This window comes from Mytilus californianus, unplaced genomic scaffold, assembly GCF_021869535.1.
Source record: "Mytilus californianus isolate M0D057914Y unplaced genomic scaffold, xbMytCali1.0.p SCAF_2, whole genome shotgun sequence".
In the NCBI taxonomy this organism is placed as follows: Eukaryota; Metazoa; Mollusca; class Bivalvia; order Mytilida; family Mytilidae; genus Mytilus; species Mytilus californianus.
In genome coordinates, this window is record NW_026262668.1 from 89,991,970 (window position 1) to 90,013,995 (window position 22,026).

At 32.1% G+C, this 22,026-nt stretch overlaps 1 protein-coding gene across 1 annotated transcript in view; it reads right to left on the reverse strand.

Moving 5' to 3' along the window:
- Positions 1-12,931, reverse strand: part of LOC127730389 (vacuolar-sorting protein SNF8-like) — a 33,177-nt gene extending 20,246 nt beyond the window's left edge. The window contains exons 1-6 of the mRNA XM_052238769.1: positions 12,744-12,931; positions 10,605-10,655; positions 6,685-6,823; positions 3,840-3,944; positions 1,622-1,694; positions 938-1,079 (exon numbers count right to left, since the gene is read on the reverse strand). Coding sequence (XP_052094729.1) covers positions 938-1,079; positions 1,622-1,694; positions 3,840-3,944; positions 6,685-6,823; positions 10,605-10,655; positions 12,744-12,797 — 564 coding nt within the window. The 5' untranslated portion in view covers positions 12,798-12,931. The remainder of the gene's footprint in view (positions 1-937; positions 1,080-1,621; positions 1,695-3,839; positions 3,945-6,684; positions 6,824-10,604; positions 10,656-12,743) is intronic.
- Between the last annotated feature and the right edge of the window lie 9,095 nt (positions 12,932-22,026).

A 22,026-nucleotide genomic window follows, 5' to 3' on the forward strand; every position in this document is an offset into this window, starting at 1 on the left:
ATCGTCATTGCATTAATTCATACCAAATAGAATATTTTGAATCTTAACAATCAAACTACTGTGAGTGAGTGTCTAAAACTGTAATACAAACATAAGTGAATTATAAATTAGAAAGCCCTTTATTTGAAAAATCAAAATAAGCTACAAAGAGAAACTAAAAACCTTCTTCCAAAAATTTCCTCATTTGATAGTACATGATTGATCAAGAAAATTCCAGGGCTTATAATATTTAATTATCCCATTTCAAAACAGAAGGATGAATATATTTTCAGCACAATTTCATGGCAGTCAGTTTTTATGATATCCAAAATGTGACAAAATTTTATTTATATGCATGATGGATGATGAATTGGGCATTAAATGTCCTGTGGCAAATATTACATACATATAAGGACAAGAACATGTTGATGTGATATGGATATGAACTGTTTTCTACTAAACAGATAAGCTCAGCCAGATTTTTCAATGATGTTGTTCACAAGGTAACAGGAAGATACTTCACTCTACCCTGGCACATTATTCTGACTCTGAGCCAACCAGTCTTGCTCTTACTCCTTAATTACATATTTTTAGCAGAAAAGCAGCAAATACTAATTTTCAAGTCATTGGGGTTACTTGGCTGATGATTGAACCCTTATCCTCCATCACTCAAAGAGAGTATGCTACTAAGAGACCACTAATGTCATTTTCATGTTATGGTGTTTGAAAGATTTCAGCCAACAAAAAGTAAACCATTGAAAGAGATGAAAACATGTCATACCCTATGGCATAACCAGATAAAGCTTGGGGCCAAAACAGAACCTTTGACATTTATAGTTGCTGAGGAGAATGTGACATAAATACATTATAGACAGACAGAAAAGGGATGGACAGAGGTTAAACAGTATATTCCCTCCTATGAAGTAGGGGCATTATAACCAGTCCATGAGAACCTTACCTCTGCTTGTTGTAAAACTGATGTATGATCCATGCTTAGTTCTCCTGGAATACTTTGTACTAGGTAGGTTGTACCTATTGGTAATACAGTGAACCCATTTCCTAAAACTTTCAGTTTCTTTATTGCTCTCAGTAAATCATCTCTAAAACCAGCATTATAAATATATTAACAAGATAAGTATTGAGTCTGTGTTTTATTTTTATTTTAAAGAATTTCACTCCAAAGTCTTGAAGAACTTGCAAACTGGAACAGTGATGGTTTAAATCTTAACATACTGGCATAATCTAGTTTGTTTTACCATAGTCTTGCATGTCTTGTCGACAGATTATATATATATCTCAGTATTTCTAAACAAAGGATATTTCATACTTATTTTTCATTATATATACACATCACATGCCTCCAAAATAATCTTCAATGCAAAAGCTTGAGAAAATATCATGTCCGTATTGGCTATTGGGCAAATGTTAAACTCATAGACTGACAGTCCACCATCAGTAGTACCATTCAAGTGTAGTAATACTAATATATGATAAAGATATCAGAGTGCAAACAACCTTTCAATTGTGTCATTACTTATTTACTCAATTATATCCGACAAACTAGTATAAAAGTTTTGTATTCAACATATGCACTGCTCTGACAGGCAAAGGGGAATAATTCAATGGATTTTTTCCCACTTACACAGATATGTCTTGACTTTTCTTTCCTCTGGAGGCTAACAATCTACTCCTTAATTCTTCTATATCTATTAATCCTACAAAAGCATTGACAAGTGATGTAAAAGACAAGATAGTCTATTGCAGAAACATCATTCTTCACTAACACAAGTAAGATGTAAGAAATGTAACATTTCATGTAGTGTTAAAATAATAAGTACTGTAAGCCAAGTGAATTTGTGTACTTGGTTATACTTTGCTTAATCATCAGGAAAGTACAAATGTATGTCATTAGAAACCAAAATAAGAAGATAGATTGTTTTTTGCTTATAAAGGTCCAGTTTCAAATATTTCATGCATGTTCAGGACAATAATAAGAACACTACAATTGTATGTGACAAAAATTTATCATTTTATTTTTATGAAATTTCTAAGTGTTTCTTTGGCAATGCAAATCTATGCATATATTCTTTCAGATATATTCTGCTCCATTATCAAGGGAAGAAACTCATCAGATACAATATAAAAAAAAATTTGTAAGGGGTCCCTGTATCTCACCTGCAATTGCTACTGTCAGTGTAAAAGTGTATTTTTTACTAGTCCATTTATCAGTAAAATACAGGATTTAAAAAAAATCAAACTTTTTCTTTAGATGCTATTTCTTGGTCTTAAAGATAAGCTTCTGTCCAAGTTTCATAACAATCCATGAGGGTTTACAAATTTATCATGTCAAAAAATTTAATTCCAGACTGTCTGTATTAAAATGTTAACTGTAAAAAATGAAGAACATCTATCAGAAAAATACTAAAAATGAAAAAAATATATTTTCAAAGGTTTGCTTCAGATCAACATTATCTCTAAATCATAAAAAAGCTTAGCCAAAGTTTCATAAAACTCTATGAGGGTTTGACAAAGTAACTGATGTGTAACAAACTTGAACCCAACACTATATCTACTTGTTAACTGTAAAAATACTAAGTCCATTTATCAGTAAAATACAGAAAAATGAAAATAAATATTATCAAAGTTTTGCTCTGGATTCTATATTTTGGTCATAAACAAGCGTTGTCCAAATTTCATAAATTTTTATGAAGGTTTTACAAAGTTATTGATGTCTAAAAGAAGATTTTAACCTCATACTAAATCTGAATGTCAACTGTAATAAAATTAAGTCTACTTATCATTTAAATAAGGAAAAATGAAAATAAATATTTTCTAAATTTCGCTCTTGATACTGTCTTTCATCATAAACAGGGTTCTGTCCAAACATAAAATTCCATGTAGGTTTGACAAAAGTTATTAATGTATAAAAAAACTTTACCCACAGACTGAACCTAAACGTAGAGGTTCACTATGTTTCGCTTTCCCGAAATAAATTTTGCAGACGCGACAAAAACACTGATAACAGTTTCATTAAAGTTACTGCTGAACTTTGTATGGACTAACATTAGTAATAAAGGTATATTTCCCTTAGCCTATACATGTAGGAGGAACTCCCAATGCAAAACTGTTGAAATTTAGATGTTGAATTTGTTTAGCTTGTCATATCTAACTGTGCCTGTTCAAAAACCTAAACATAGCAATCAATTGGTCCTGAACAGGATTTATTTACATTTTTTTCTGAACTATATTTTCCATTACATTTTTAGCAACTAATTCTGCCATGTTTGACATCAGTTAGGTCAGCAACAAATACAATTAAAGCATATCATAAAAGAATCAGCTGCAAAAAATTGGCTGCAATAGTTTTTTCCATAGTTTTGTACTGACTATTGGCCCCAATTTTCAATATTAGTACCATATTTGTTGTTGATTTGGGATCTTAAGACAATAGTTCTTAAACTAAAGAACATCATACATATGTTTTCTAAATGAAATCATTCATCCAAAGTTCAGTACTAATTGATCCTTCCAAAAAAAATTCTGAATTTTTTTTATTCTTGATCTAGGTGACAGCAATGTTTTATAGCAATAAGTGTTCCCAGTCATATTTAAAAACTTCATATTATCATCATTTATCAAGTTTATCCAAAGTATGCAATCATTTTGCAATAAGATAAGAGATATTCAAATTTTGCTGTGAAAATGGGTTTGTATTTGATAGAGGTTCGAAAATCAACAGGTTAAAATGAGGGTTTTTTTTATTAAAGAGGATCATTCTTCCCATTTTTACACAAAATGTCTATTTCCAATGCAAAATTCTTTGAAAGAATAGAAAATGAACTTTTGAATTAATAACTAACCTCCATTTCTGTGGCTTGTTGCTATACAAACTTCTATAACTTGTACTCCTAATTCATAGTAAAAGTCACCTACACCAAGCATCTCTGCCCAGAAACCTTTACTTGCTGAAATGTTTTAGTTCTTTACATTATATACATATACTTTATTCCAGTTTTTTTTTCCTGTTGATATAATGTATCTGCAATGGTATGGCTTAATGTGCATGATGTGTAAAGTGAATTGGATTCAGTTTTTGTTAATTTTTTATATTGTTTCATTATCTCTCTACTTATATTATGTTAAAATATGTCTGGCATTAGAATATTGCAATTTTTACCACTTTACAATAAAACATCATTACCAGTAATAAAAATAACAAGTTCATAAGGACAGAAGTAGATTTTTATTCATTTTATTAGATTTAAATTTCAATGGTGTATTTTCAAAAAGTATTCTCAACAAAAAAATCTTTCCTTATTCCTGGCCTGTTATAAGCAACGACTTAGTCAATTGGTAACTTATATATAAAAAAAGTAAAACAAACAGATGCATACTATGTTTGCAACCAGTCATAAATGTATACATATTTGCACTTATGGCTGAATCCTTACTTAAAAGCATTTAATCAAAGAAGAGTACTATGCAACAGATCTGAAAATTGCTAATCTAGATGAAGCCTAGTATTTTTAAATATCAAGAATCTGTTATTTGTAAATGTTGAGAAAAATTGCCAACAGCATAACACACAAAGGAAATACTAGTAAATGTACTTGGCCCAAGAACACAGTTATTTCGTAGTGCATTTCTTTTTGACAATAAATTCAAATTAAAAAAATCGCACCTCCTCTATCTCAAAAAGATTTTTACAGTGTAGTGTACTACTATTGATACAAATAATATCAAAATTATAGAAACTTCTACCAGCTCTAACTCAAAATATTGACAATTCTGTGTTAAGGGGGGCTAAAATTCAGTTTGACAGTTTCAGACATTCTAATTTTTGACCTTTTTTAACTGGACCAAATCACTACTTAACATAAAGATTCAGCACCCAAATTTTTTTAACATGTAATTTCATCCCCTTACTTAATATTTCATGCATAAAATATCAAGAAGTAAATTGGAAAAGTGTGTAAAAAAAAATGCAAGTTATACACTGTTCACACTAGGGACTATATTCGTAGACAACGAAAACCTAAGGACGATAACTGTGACCTTGGACCACTTGGACCAAACAGGAAAGAGATAGGCATAAACAAGATGGACTGTGATCTATTGCTCACTAATGATAACCCAGCTGTAAGTTTTTAGTAAACAGAAAGATCAAGAACAATGGCTGTGAAAAGGCATAGCATGTTCTCATGAGGCTTGATACCAAATTTCAAAAAGCTCTGATTTGCAGTTGCTAAAAAATCTGAAAGAAAAAATCCATATATGACAACTATATATAACAATTATTTGGTCAACAAAAATTTGTTCAGTAATTGGATGTCAAAACCATCCAACTGGTATTGCATGCTCATATTAAGGTTGATAAATAATTTCATACATGGCCATTTTGTGTGAGAATAAATTAGTATTCGGTCAAAAGGAAGTTGATATGCAATGGATGTTAATACACATCACTTGGTATAGCATGCTCACATGAAGCTTCATACTAAATGTCAGAAAATTCTTATTTGTAGTTCCTGAAAAGAAAATTTTATGGGACGGAGAGACATAAACAAGAAAACCAGTATACACATTATTCAGAGTTGGAGTATACATATATATATGAAAAGGAACCATATGATATAGTAAGATGGAAATTTAATATCAAGATGCTATCATTTGTGACTAACAATAAAAATACAGCAGAAAACTGTGATGAACAAAGAGAACTAGAGGCTCTCAAGAGCCTGTGTCGCTCATCTGTATTTACTGATGCTTTGGAAATCATGTAAAATAAGGTTAAAATCATAATTAATAGTATTAGATATTAGATATTATAATGATATCTAAGATAATAACAAAAAACTGCAAAATTTTTGTAAAATTACTAACTCAGGGGCAGCAACCCAACAACGGGTTGTTGGATTCGTCTGAAAATTCCAGGGCAGATAAATCTAAATCTGATGAACATTTTTGCCACCTGTCAGATTTGCTCTATATGCTATAGTTTCAGAGATATAAACCAAAAACTGCATTTTACTCCTATGTTCTATTTTTACCCAAGTCGGCCATGATGGTTGAAAGGCGGGGTCATCGGACAAAATTTTTAAACTAGATACCCTAATAATGATTATGGCCAAGTATGGTTAAATTTGTCTCAGTAGTTTCAGAAGAGAAGATTTTTGTAAAAGATTACAAAAATTTACAAAAAATTGTTAAAAATTGACTATTAAGGGCAATAACTCCTAAATGGGTCGACTGACAATTTTGGTCATGACAACTTATTTGTAGATCTTACTTTGCTGAACATTATTGCTGTTTACAGTTTATCTCTATCTATAATAATATTCAAGATAATAACCAAAAACTGCAAAATTACCCTATATTATATTTTTAGCCATGGCGGCCATCTTGGTTGGTTGTCGGGATCATCGGACACATTTTTTAAACTAGATACCCTAATGACGATTGTGGCCAAGTTTGGTTAAATTTGGCCCAGTGGTTTCAGAGGAGAAGATTTTTGTAAAAAGCTAACGACGACGGACGCCAAGTGATGAGAAAAGCTCACTTGGCCCTGCGGGCCAGGTGAGCTAAAAAAGAACTCAGCTATACTAAAAGTAGGTGTGTGACTGACCTACAGTATGCTTAACCTATAAATAAAGCATTTATAGGGACTGAGAAGAATTTAATGGTGGGTATAACTTTTATACATACAAGCTAAAGGGTCTACTCCTATTGTGGAACACATCTCCTGGAAAGCTACTCTGAATTCAGGATCTTTTTTAATCTGATCTTTGTGCTTAGATGCAAAGTCTTCTAAATACCCCTTAAAGGCCTCCATTTGTTTTGCCATCTTAAAAGGAAAAACAATTTAATAAAATTATCTATGTATTTGCATCTTATGATCAACTATAATCTTCAATAATAAACAGGTGTCTATACAATAACATTATATGTCCCTCAAGCTTTTTGTATATCCTTAATAACTGTCTGTTTTATTCACAAATTTTCTAGACATGGCAATTTTCTATTAGTGAAGACTGTAGGCTAAACCCCTAAAATTAAATGTCTTTTTGGTGGGTTTTTTTTGGCACTGTTAGGTTACTCTCTTATTGACATGTACCCCAATATTCCATATATTAATATGTCTTCCAGTCTGTTCTAAGAAAAAAATATGACAAAAAATTGAACAATTTTTCAATCTCAGATATGCATGGTAATTGCAGTGAAAACAGTGCTGTTGCAACAATGTGTAAGGTCACAATTTAGTAAGTTACATTTCCTGCAAAATAATTATGTATTTCATCAAATCGCTTTCAATTTCATATAGACATATAGCTAAGGATATTTTTTTTAATAATTATCTCCCCTAGACCTGGTGGTTTTTGCATGTATTCCAGTCATCACAATCTAATTGTCTTTCTTTGTATAAAGTCAGTATGTAAGAGAACCTTTTGTTATAAAAACAGCACTGAATTTAAATCAATGATTTGCAAATAGTACAGAACATAGAAGATTTAGTGTTCTACCCTTTTTTATAGAGCTGCGTTAAATTCACAATATTGGACTTATTTGTCTTTTGTAATGTGACCTGATGCTACATTGTGTATGTCTGTATGTTGTAAATACTAAGATAGACTTAACTAACTGTGTTTATAAACATATATATTAATTGTTTGACTTTGAGTATTAAGTTGCTATGAAGGACACCCCAATTGGTTGACATACACATTAATAAAAATGAAATCAGTTACATTTAAATTAGACATTTTTTTTGTAGGAATGAATTTTCATGGATTGAAGAAAAAGAGTATTTCCATGGATACTTGATTTAGTTGTTTTGATTTCTGCTTACAGGCTATAGGAAACATGTACTTTGTCAAATACTTTAATATGTAGTTTTCCTATGATTTTATGGAAAACTATACATGTATAGTATTTTTCAAATATGATGACATGAAATTATTAAAATTAAAACATACAAACTTCTATAATGGAATGGACACGTTTGAGAGTGTTACATTTAGATAGAGATACGTCTACTCTTATGAGAAAAGAAATTTTACTCCTTAAAATAAATTGAATAAATTGCTTCGCCGAGCACAGCTAGATACGACCGCAGAGGTCCTACTCTGAACAGTTTGGGCAAAAATGGACACAATATTCGCACTTGATACAGGTCTGAATTTGGATTGTAATTAAATATTTGACACATAATAGGTTTCTGACACAGAATAACTGTAGTCAAAGAACTTAGAATTGGTTATCTGATTTGAATTTATATTCAATTTTTTGCTTATGTGCAATACACTTTGCCTATGCGAATTGACCCCCCCCCCCCCCCACCCCTTTTTTTTGAAAAAAAAAAATATATTTTCTGAAATGAGAAAAAATTGTCCCCCTCTCACAATTTCTTTTTTACCCCCCCCCCCCCCCCCCCCCCCCCCCCAATTTTTTTCCCACCTCCCCCCCTTTTTCCAAAAAAAAAAATTCTTTCCCTCAAGATATGCCATCATATGGTCATAATCTCAATTCACATAATCATGGCTAAAATTAATAGTCCTTAATCAGCATTTTCAAATAGTAACTTCTAAAAATAAATTGACAGCTAATCACCTCAAGACAATACAACATTCTTTATACATAATTTAAAAGCAGTGTAAGGGAGGTTATCGAAAGATAACATTGTACTTTTTTTTAATTGTTCATTAACCAGGAAACCCTTGTTTTTCCCCTAATTCCTAAACGGTTTGAGCCATAACCACCAAAAGCCAATCCTAACCATCCCTTTGTGGTATGGAAACTTGTGGTATAATTTCAGAGAGATCCATACACCGCTCCACAAGTTATTGTCTGGAAACTAGAAAAATGCTTATTTGGGCCCCTTTTTGGCCCCTAATTCCTAAACTGTTAGGACTATAACCCCCAAAATCAATCCAAACCTTCCTTTTGTGGTTATAAACCTTGTGTTTAAATTTCATAGATTTCTATTTACATTTACTAAAGTTATTGTCTGGAAACCAAATGTCTTCGGACGAGGCTGACGACGATGACGTGATACCAATATACGACGGCAAAATTTGTTGCGGTCATATAAAAAGTATTACTCCTTTTATTATGAATATTGCTATTCTTTTAATATATATCTTAAATAAATGAACACATATCTGTATATACATTCTATTATATCACTGTATACAGTTCAAAATATTTTGTGTTAAATTTTTTTCTATCAGACATGCAAGGTGGAGACTGTGATAACTTTAAACTGTAAGGATGTTCCAGAATAACTCAAATGTATCCTGCTTGAAATTGTCTTCCCTAATTTTTCTACACTTTCTGTTTACAACGTGGCTTTTAATCTTGCATCATTAATAGTCTACTGTGAAAGTACTTTTATTCGTGGGCATCAATTTTTGTGGTTTGAGAAAAGTTACATGTTCGTGGGGTCTTAAATTCATGGATTTTAGTTTCTGAAGAAAAAAAAATCCAGTGAAGAATAAATTATTTGAAGCCATCACAAACGAAGTGTTTTGAAAAATTTTTATGTTGTTTTATAATGATTAGTGGGAGTGTGCAAAATAAGGTGTTCATTTTTAATTACTTGTTCGTCTTTCAAATACTGACAACATTCATCAAATTTTTAATAAAATAATTGCTTTCGGAAATAAGCTGATTCATCTATGCTTACAAATTGTCTTGATTGCAAAGTAAGCATTTTAATTGTTGGCTTGTTGCACATGTGTAATCAGAAGTGATTACACTAATTAATCCGAGATCGAATGATCAACAGATTAACGACCATCAAAGGTGTTAATTGGGCCATAAACATGTCACTTAAAGAAAACAGTTACATGTACATATAAAAATGCTACAAATGTACTTTGAAATGTAGAATTAATTCTTGTGAAATAAAAAAGCAAGCCCATAAAGAATTTTATTTTTCGTACGAAAATTAAGAGGGGATAAAATGAACATGTCATCATCACATGTCATCACCGGAAGTCTGACTTTCTTAGTTTTATATGAAAATTAAAAGGTTAAAAGTCGTACAGTGTAATTCTTTTAAATTAAATTAGTAAAATCTGTCTGATGTACTTGTATATATAGTTCATAGTGCGTTTACTGATATTCGGTGTATTCTCTAGATGTCTTAATTACAATTGATCTTTGTTAAGCTAAAATTTTGATACAAATTCTTGTTTTTCATTAAAAATTAGTCTTGTCATTTACTAGCTTGTAATAACACATTTGAATTTCATCTCTCAAACACTGCAGCACAGATCAAACAGTTTTACTAAAAAAAACTATATGATAGTGAGTGAATGATAAGAGCTTCAAAAGAGCCATGCAAAACTTCAATTATGAATGGTAAAAATTGTTAAAATGTTTCAAAAGCTTCAGAATGATTTTCTGAGGAATTTCTGTTGGTAATAAATGAACAGACTTCCCTAGAAAGTTTTAAAACTTGAAAGAATGATCAACTGTTGCAATTCAGTCAAATAACTCTGTCATAGAATGTGATACATTTTGTAACTCTGGAAATCACACTTAAATAGCCATGGAAATACTGAGATTATGACTGTAGACATGTCTATAATACAGTCATAGGTATAACAAGAATTTTTGTTTACCTGACTTAATTGGTCTGCAGCTATTTCTGTTCCTTTGTCTTTATACTTAGCCTACAACAGAAATTCAACTACATAATCACTAAATGTTGCAATTGATGCATATTAAAACATTCTACATGCATATGAATGAAGTAAAGAATTGGCACACTATATTAAAATGTCTTCACAAGAGTTTCAATTATATATCATAAAAGAGATTTATCATTTGCTGAATACTTATATACATATCTGATTACCAAAAAGGCCAATTCCAATAAAATGAAAATCTGTAACATCTTGTCCTAACTTTATATGTACTCGTTACCAGATAATTGATGTAGAGAAACCAGTTTGAAAATTAGATTTGTAAAGCCAAAGCTCTTACTGTTGTTTTTTTTTGGTACTTCCAGTATGTTTGCATTTCGAACATACAGCCCATGTAGATTTTTAGAGGTTGTTTAAGCTTAAAATCGCACACAAATTGTTAAATCAAGTAATAATGCAAATTTTAATTGGTCAAGATTGCTCTGACTTTAGAGTGCCGTACAAACAAATGTTCTTGCCAGTTGCACACTCTAAAATATTAGAACAATATTTCAAAGAACTTCAGGATGAGGAAAATCTTATTAAAAAGCCAGTCATCTGGGTCATATGCATAAAAAATTCTTCAACAATCATGACAATTCTATGCAAACATGGCAAACAAAATGAACACACCAATTACTGCATTGTTTTGAAGCACACCTTCTGTGTTGCTTATATTATCATACAGTTTGTAGATCATGGAGCAAACGCCAACTACTGTCTCAAGGTGATTATATGTATTTATAAGGCCATGCAAAAGAGATTGTTGGTTTACCTTAACCCTGTCGGGTCTGTTTTTTACACTCCAGGTCAATCTTTTTTTTTTAAACAGATAAAAATTCTCTTTAGCATGTTTAGAGAAAATTATCAATGATGTTTTAATTGTCTGATCATTTCTTTAAAAAGGTTGTTTCATTTATCATTCTTAAAATCTAAAATAGCTTATATCACAATATAGATCAAGATGTAAGGCCAAAAAAAAAGTGTTGTTGGTCATACAAGCAACCCTAATTTACAAATGTATAGGCTATGACCCTAACTTTTTGAAAAAAAAATACTTAATAAAAATCTGTAATTTTCAGGTGTGATCAGAAAAACAGCTATATCTAAGCTTATCCAAAAATCATTGAGATCAAAACTAGCTCTTCCTTTAGCATAACCCCAAATTGTCCAAGTTTATTTAGTGCTATTACAGGAGTTTTTGTGACCATGAATAATAATAAGCAAATGACCAGATATATAACTTATGTGCTCATAGTTCAGTTTAAGAAATGCAAACATAAACCTGATATACAAATGTTCATGCCAGTTTTGCAAAAAAGTAAAGTAAAACAATATAAAAAGTGTCCCTACAGACCATTTAGAAATTTTCCTGTATTAGGGAAAACCAACATTTAATATTCAAAGGCCTTACCAGTATTTGATTTTACAGGTGGTCTGTCATTGGTATGTATCATGGTGCTCCCACTGTAGGAGGACCATATGTTTGAGTTCGATTGAAATATTGAAATCCTTAGTATTTTAGGAGAGATTGAACTTAGTGGTACTAGTTTTTTTTTTAGTCTGGACAAGCAGGGGCGGATCCAACCATTTATAAAAGGGGGGTTCCTAACCGAGGATAAAGGGGGGTTCCAACTATATGTCCCCATTCAAATAGTTTAAACATATTTTATTGTTCAAAAATGACAAATGGATTAGACACAAGTTTTTCAACTTAGTAACGTCTTCTCCATTTTAACCATTTTAACCCCATTCAAATGCATTGATCGTCAAAAAAAAGGGGGGTTCCAACCCCCAGAACCCCCCTGGATCCGCCACTGACAAGTCATGTCAAGTGTAATGGAAATCTGAGTGGAATGGGTAGGAAGTGAATTTGTCTATATTTAATTCTTCCTCAATTGAGGGATTGTTTCCTTCTTGGGGAATTGTGTGATCAACCTGTAACTTGTCAGAAGGATTGACAAATATCATATGGCCGTATTTACACCTCAACCAACATGTCAAAAATGTACAAACAAACCTGTGCATCTGGAGAAGTTTTACAATATTCTATATGACAGTCTACACTTCGGTTACCTGTGCTAACGTCTTTTTATTAATTGCTCCTATTCCATGGCCTCTTCGATGCATTATGGAGATGGAATGAAACCAAACTGCTAAGTATTTAAGTAATATTTTCACAGAATTATCAATTTTACTTTTTCTTCGATGTTATTGCGTAGCTTGTATCTTAAGTCTAAATTAACATTCCTTTAAAGCGTTCTGCCGACAACAACTACCGAAAGGTAAAGTATAAAACGAAAACGGAATTATTTTCTCCAGTTTTATTGCCGCAACATATACGCGTACATGAAATATGATGCACTTTTTAAAACCAGAGACATATAATAAAACCAATCGACTGGTGATTTGACAGCATCTGAACTGACGACACAAAAAACCAGCCTTTTAGACATTTACAGGTCAATATATTATCCGAACGACAAGAACACTAGGATATGACAAAGGACGACCACTGACGAGGAGGTTCTTGGACTATCACATTCCACAGGCACTTGTCTCAGAAAAAAAAATTTAAGTTAACATCCTGGATTTTCACCCTTTTCAAACTACACCTGTGGACTAACAATACTGGGATAGATAAAGGAACAGTACCGTATGCTATATTGTTATTTCCAATTGGGAACGTGGCAGAATTTTTTGATAATGCACTTATATCTGTCAGAGAAGTACATGTATGGTATTTTAGGTCTGTACCTTTGTATCATATGTTGTGATATGTTTAACATGTAAAGAGTTCTAATAAGTTTTCTGTCTTCTGTTACATGTATAAGATCGATCTGACTATTCCTGGTCAGACCAATCTGGGACATAGTTAGTATAATAGTCCGAGCCAGGACCAATACATAAAGAAACCACCTGTTTAATGTGTTCAACGTTTGGGACTTATGTGTTAAAAAGGAGGCTTAAGGTAGATGGGGTGTCTAAATTATAATCCATAGAATTTTTTAATAATTTGCCAAAATGTAGTTTATATCAAGCTTTTTAAAAAAAAATGATAAAAAGAATGGGTGACGGGGCTTATTTTCACGCTACAGCTTGTTCAAAATTAACAGATTTTGTATAGATTATGCATGGAAAACCCAATTTTCTGCCATAAAACGAAAACTACACTTTAGAATTTTGAGATAAAATATGAGAAGATAGCTTTAATATTATGCTTTCAGATAAGAAAAAGAAAAAATGGGGTCACCGGACTCGTTTTCTTGCTACATAATAAAATAGGTAAATTCCTAACACATTCTATTGTAAAAGTACCTTTATCTGAATTATCTGCCCTTACATTTGAGTTGCCTCCCCTTATGTGGCAAAGTTGGGAAAAATTGAATCAAACAAAAGTTTTCTGTTTTTTGTAAAATACAACCATAAATATGATAAAACATGTCATTTTCTATATTGAAATGAAAATTCTTACACATGAATTACCTACTACTCTCAAAATTTGCATATTCTATTAAAGATCTAGACCGATTGTTTTCAGGTATTACAAAATCCAAGATGGAGGAAGACACCCTATCTACCTTAAAGTATCGATTTTCCACACGAAAACATTGTTGGGACATTACAAAAATTTAAGTATCGTCGTACCTTTTTTTCAAAGTCAAAAAACCTATTACGTAGATCAAAGATTTGTATAGTGTACTTAATCCTTGCGAAGCTTTTAAAAGTCGAAATTATCGTACACAAAACTACCGGTTTCAATAGAATTTTGCGATGAGCCAAACTTCAAGAAACCTATTAGCAAATTATTTGCTGTTTTTTTTTTATATTTCTTTGTTCAAATTATTAGCCATCCTGTTGGAAGTTGCACGGTGCAGGTCATGTTTTTATGCTGGGTTTTAGTTTTATGATATACGATCTAGATAATCAAAGGGAGAGGTTTGTGTGTTAACTGGTTTAAACCCACCCAATGTGTGCCTGTACTTTGTCGGGTTATCTGAAACCTGTGTTGTTTTATGTGATTTTTTTGTACGTCAAATTTCTAAGATGAAAAATTTATTTCTTGGTCGGTGAAATCTGTAGGACAAAAAGATTCTTTTTTGAAACAGTAATGGTAACAAGCAACCCACCAATGTAATGTCCCAACAATGAATCTAATTCTTCAAGACACAACTGTTTAATTATTTACAAAACAAACTAAATATCCATGAATAGATCCTTCTATTATAAATAAAAGAAGATTGTGCCTGAGGACACGAATGGCCCCGCTAAAGTTTTGCAATTTTCCAAGTTAAAAAGGGGCATTACTATAGAACAGTACATGACTCACTACCCAAATTCCGGCGAACTCTGTCTGCGTGTTGTGGTTCTTAGCAAAGTGTATGAGTTTTATAAAGTTTGGACGAGGAAAACTTAAATAAGAGTGCGAAAATGAAAAAAAAAAATCAAATTTTCCTAGTAAAAAAGGGGCATAACTCTAGAACAGTAAGTGACTGACTGCCCAAATACGAACTCTGTCTGCAATATTGGTTCTTAGCATTTGTATAAGCTTCATAAAATTTGGTTGAGGAAAACTTAAGTTAGAGAGCGGAAACGAAAATGGGAAAGACGGAAAGACGGACGGTCAACGGAAACACTTATGGGCGCATTGCATTTGCGCGCATTTGGGGATTAAATTTGTTTTACGTTTGCACGCAGCTTTTGATTACATTGCGCGCATTCATTTTACAGGTTACAAAGGTTAAATACAGATAATTCATAATAAATATGACTATAGTTGTAATGAATTTGGAACATATTTCTAAATTTGAATTATATATAATTTTTCATATTTAATTATAAAAAAATATTCAGTGATAATGAGAAATCCCTCAACGGCTTAAGACATGCATGTATCTTAATTTATGAATATATCAGAGTAAATAGTATTCTGTTTCATAATTTTACCGAATAGTGATCGCTTTAATTAATAATTAAAGTCAGTTTGAAAAAATACGTCAAGGTGCACACATGGAGTTTCGTTTGTCAACGTATATTTGTTCCGCCTAACAAAAGTTCTACTGGAAACTTTGTTATACACTATGCCATTATATCTGTGCCTGTTACCTTTATTCCGTAAGAAACAAATACTGTAAATATTTCTTCCAGTGGAAATAATACTACAAAATTGTTTTTGCACTTGGAACTTATATTATGAAGGAACTTCTATTTCGTGACAGTAAATGCATGTAATTACATGTAATGATTATCCTTCTTTGCACGTTAAAATTCACCAGCATGCATGCGAGATAGTTATTGTATAGTGTTATTGAATATCCAGCATTTATATCATGATTTATCCTGACATAAGGTAACATTCCTGAAAGACCCCCTTCTAAATTATTAAAATCCATCATTTTGCATTAACCATAACGCCCTCAGGGGTATCCATATCTACTGCATGTAAAACAATGCGAATGGTGGTCTGGTTAGTAGATTATAATACTGGTCTTTTGTATATATACTTTTTAGGTCCTTTTGGTCATATGGCTCCTCCAATTTTTAAATTATTATACATCCGGGGCTTTCAAATGTTTGTGTTTGTGTGTTCCTGATGAAGGTAAATCCAGAGCTACGGACGCACAAACTTTATAAAGTCAGTTTGAGTTATTTTCATTTTGTACTGAACTATATTTTTGGTTTCTTTTATCTTTGTTATGTATTACTAGTAATAATTATCGAATGTTCGCTGCAATTTTGTATGTCAGGCGCGTAGCTGCCTTTACGCAAAAAATCATTTGCTTGCACATTTTTTTCACAAAAAAAAAAATTCTGAAATTGAATTACGGATAGTTTTTAGTCTTTACAGATAATCGTGTCGGCGGTGTTTAAAGCCCAAATCTCTGATGTCGTCTCTAGCAGTGACCAATAAGGAACTATATATCCTTCAATATTCGCAATCTTCTCAATTCTAGTTACAATGCCAGTAACTATATCAACTACTGAACGGTCATTTAGTGCATTACGGCGACCGAAAACTTCTCCGTTCAACCATGGTACAGGACAGACTATCTTCGTTGGCGCTCATACATGTTCACAAAGAAATGGATATCAACACCGAGAGAGTTCTGCGATCATTTGCCTTGGCAAAAATAGATATATTGACTTTCGATATTAATATACTTTAAGTCTTACATGCAGTATTAACATTTAATAATACAGGCTCAAACAATCACCTTGAAAACATCTCAGATTTATTTCCCTTACTTATAAGTCAAGACTTAAAGGTGGCCGTTAGATTTCGTATTCCTATTGTCCGTTCGTCCAAAAGACTATTAATTCACCTGGGGTATCTGTGTCCCAAATGACTTTCTACCGTTATCGTAGAAACCTCTCATTTGATTTGAGAATGACTTTCGTGAGAAACACTACGGGTGTCTTGCAAGAAGCAGTAACTGCTTACCCTTCCGGAGCACCGGAGGTCGCTTCATTGTTGTTTTGGGTCCGTGTTTTTCATCTGTATTTAGTTTTCAATGTTGAATGTTTTTGTTTCTCCTTTTGTGTCTTATCTGTTCCCGGGTTTGTCAATTGTCCATTGATTAACGCTTCGGTTGTCGACTCTTCCTGGTCTTCCCGTTTTATAAAATTTATTTTATATTTGAAAATAACCATGTTACTAATATAAGCAGCAAATTACGGAACTCACTAGACTTTTACTATCGTTTCATGAAAATATGGTATAGTAAGAAACAGATAGGGTATTTCTCATGTTCAAAGCAGTCACTGTAATTACTCATATGCCCGGAGCTTCATGGGGATTCGCTTCCCTGGACCACCGTATACGATGCTGCCCTGGATCCCCGACGAGAGTGCTACCCTGGACCAGTTGGGGACTTTGAGCGGTCCATAGCCTCCTCCCTTACCGAATCACTATAAAGTCCACAAGTATTCACAAAATAGGAGTTTGGGCGTGAAGGAGTGATATGAATTTCAAAAGCATGGCATACCGGGAAAATGCCCCGAAAAAAGTAATCATTTTCTGCATAAAATGGTCCCAAAAAAATCGATAGTTATGATTGCACTTTATTTAAGTCCAGCTACGCCCCTGTATGTGATCTCACATGTACTCTTAATAACATACAAGCCCTTACAACACAAGGGGCGAAACTTAGATGATGTCACTACAATACGCTTTAGAACCATTTTTGACAAGCTATTGATTCTTCCCCTTTAAAAACAGAGTGGACAAGGATAAATACATAGAAACGTTTGGAGCTATATGACCAAACGTTACCTAAAAAGGCAACTTTTTCTCTGATGGAGTTGGAAACTTGGTTTTTAAGTGGACTAGATTGAATTGATAGGCCCCTTTACTGTAAAACCGATAAAAATACACCCTGTTTGAAACTATAATCAATTGAATGAAAGTAGTGCTATTGAAACGCAGTTGGATTCCAACATTTTCATTCCAATACAATTGATAAGTACTTTTTATTTTCGTGAAAGATACAGTACATTTGACTGAAGGCTTTTACCAAGGATTTTTAATAGTAATACTATAAAAATCCTTAGTGTTACTAGGAAGATAAGGATGTGTGTTATAAATGTTCAATTGAACAAAGATTTTCTCACTCCTTGTCCACCTATTTTTTATTTATTTGTTGTTTTTTATAGTGTGTTCTTGTCCTGAATATGCAATCAATAAGCTTGATAATAAATTCGCAAGGGAACAGCTCTGGAAAGGAGTGATAATAATGAAAGCTAAAACAGAGTAGCTTATATAATGTTTTCATTTTCTTCTTAACACAATAAATGAGTAAAGAAAGAATTAGGTTATATTATGAGTGTTGTGTAAATAAGTATCAGTTATATTACTATTGGAATACATTCCTAATGTACCATACCATATATCAGTTTAGTTTCTTCTAGATATATACTTCATAGAAACAAGTTAACTTCGTATATGTATAAAGCTAGACAGAGACGAACTACACGTTTATAAGATGAAAACTGTTAAAAGATTTAAATCTTTTAAAGGACAACTTTTTTTTTAATCAAATTTTCCTTTTATATCTTAAGATCTAGACCTTTAATTAAGTTATTTTAATTTTTTATACTTACACATGGACAGTATATGATTTATAAAATATTGAAATTCTCGTGACTCGGCAAGAAGTAATTTGATCAGATTGCCGGAAAACTGAATTGTTGTAAGTTGTTTAAAATTTTATAGATTTTGAGAAAATATATTATCACGCTTTCGGCTGTCAGGAACTATTTTAATTAAATAAATCATATTGGTACATGCATTTCATTTTTCCAGATATGTTTTATCAGTATTGGAAGCATAGATACATAATACAAGAGCTACATTTTTAATGTTTTCGACTCACATTCTTGTCACACTGCCTGTAGTATATGTTTTGTTTTTCTTTTTGCATAACACCACAAACGAAGGTTATGACAATAGGGTTCTAGTATTTTTCATACCAAATAACACCATCCTAGATCAATATTAGCTTTATTAAATTGACATGATATTTCCGCTTCTGGAATGAATAAAAAGTGAGATGAATAATTTACACTATTATTACTATTTAAGTCTCACAATGGGAAAGTATAGAACACGTTACATATATCATCATGACATTATGATCGCTTCTTTTTTTTTTAAATTAGTGCAACAACCTTTCTATGCGGAAACAAATTCTCCCACCCACTGACTCGTGAGTATTTTTTATCAATGATTTACGCTAGTTCTCGATCTGCAATCACGTCATTCTAATTATCTTTTAGGTTAAAACCAAAACAGAATATTTATAAAATGATTTGAAAGTTTTAAACACCAATCTCTCTATTAATATTTTTGATTGAGATCATAATTAATTTAAGAAAACGATGAAATAAATTATTTTCCAAATGACTTTTTAGAATTAATATATCACAAGTTGCAATATTTATGACTAGATATAATATTTATTCAGTAATATAATCATCATTTCCTGAACTAAACAATCCCTAACAGAATATACCCAATTATCTCAATTGCTTCATTTCGCATATCTATCAACTTTTCTGATCCCAGAAGTTCTTTCTTACATTTTTGAACAATTATTGCTCAATTACAGAAATAATGTTTTTGATTATATTTACTTAAAAGTTTTAGCTAGATGTTAACGCTTTCAATTGCTTCCAACAGAATAAAAGGTGTGTCACATGAAATATTCAAGAAACTTACTTAATAATTATCTCATATCTTAGTGGACTCAGTATTTTAGGGTTATAATAGTTAGTGATATTATAATGTTGGCATACTGTTCAAAGCTTTAGATAGAGTACGGCTGTACAATATTCAAAATTCTGTAGGTTTAAACAAACTTCATATTTCAATCCTGTAAATTAAAAAGAAGAAATTCGCTATACCCTTTTAAACTATAAAAGATTTATCAAACAAGTATTTTACAAATAAAATTTAACAAACAATATCAGTCTTGTGAATGTCAAAAATAATTCTGATCTTTGCTGTATCCAGAAATCCCTCTTTCTACCGGTACGATTTAATGATGCACATCACGAATTATTGACCCCATTGCTTTCTATGTTAAATTGTTCAATTTCAAGCATTCATAGCTCTCAGTTTGTCTTCAGTTCAAATAAAGTGAACGTTTTTTTATGCCCCGACGGCCGTTGGTGACGGGGGCATTAAGTGTTACCCTTGACCGTCCGTCCGTCCCATTTTCGTTTGTTTGAAGCTTGATCGGGGCATTCTTGTCCTCAGACACATTCTTCTTTTATTTGTAAAAGCTTTACTTAAACTTGTCTCTTGCTAAAAAATATAAAAATATCTTTAATTGCATTTAAGAGCGTTCTGTTTTCCAGGACTAAGAAGTACCGTGGTAAAACAGGTACTTCAGATCAGAGAAACAGGCAAAATATACCCTCCTTATTTAAATTTCATGCATTCCTATAATTATTATTCATATTTATCAGTCAAAAAGTGTTCCACAATGATCACCAATTATTCAGCTTCTATTTGATACCAAATTACCGAAATATTCTGCATATTTTGAAAGTTAAACTATGCTTAGGAACTATTTTGTTTTAAATATGTGTTACTTTCTGTCCAGAATTAGGAGCGTTATAACTTAACCTCCTTTCCCCGAATATGACCTACTGCATTAGACTTATCACCGGATTTGTACTTGCATGAGCAACACGACGGGTGCAATATGTGGAGCAAGATCTGCTAACCCATCCGGAGCACTTCTAAAGGATCACTTCGATTTTTGGTAGGGTTCGTTTTGCTCAGTCTTTAGTTTTCTATGTTGTGTTTTGTATACTGTTGTTTGTCTTTTTCTTTTTCTGCCTCTCTTTTAAGAAGTTTCTGTTTTCCGCCATTATTTTTACTGTGGTATTTTCCCGAGGCACAGAGCAAACATATCTGTCTGATGGTTGTAGTTCAAATAAGTTAAGGTTAGTATAGTTTGTTGTAATATAATTATTACTTTGATGACATTTATCAGCAATTCTAGCTTTCGTCATCAACGGAAATGTTTGTTTCATGGAGTGTCAGTACACAAGTGACGTACATTAAGTGGTTATACAAAAGACAGGTTATGACTTTGGTCATTTATCAAAAGAAATGCTAAATTAATATTTGTTTTAGTGTCATCAATGGTTCCATAGAACTCTCTATGGTATTTGTACATTAGAATCAATAGTTGATTTTTGACACGGACATTGATAACATACGGTGAAGTACGTTCTTTTGGCACTTTAAACATCATAAGATTTTCATTTGGTTTGCTGTAAATCTTTCCTGAAATGGCACCAAGCTCATAACAGATTTTTTTCTTTTTTATTCATATCAATAACATAACATTATCATTATTTTGTGCATATATGAAATATTATAGTTAGACAATGTGTCAATACTCACTTACAATGACGAATCGGCAAGAGTATCAGTTTTTTAGTTGTCGTTAAATTATACGGTATATGTTATATACAAGAGTTGGCTTAATATTCCATCTATATACATTATAACTTTTTATGTGATTTCATTTAAAATTCCAGATAAGCAGAAGATTTAGACTGCCACTGAAAAAGAGGTTTTGTTGGATACGGGACAGCAATTTTGCCTTGTAATAAGTAACCTAGCTACGAACCCCTTATGAGTTTTGCTTTGGCACTGTCTCTTAACGAGACATCGAATGTAACGTCCCATTCCGTCTGGACGTGGTTGTGTATTTGTACATTCCGAACAGCCAACGTACTGTAGTTCAAGTGACAACATTTCTATACCCAGTCAGCCCTTTCAGTTAAGTATAGCTAAATAGTAAATTGAATGAAGCAAATATTCCATGTATGTAAACAGGGA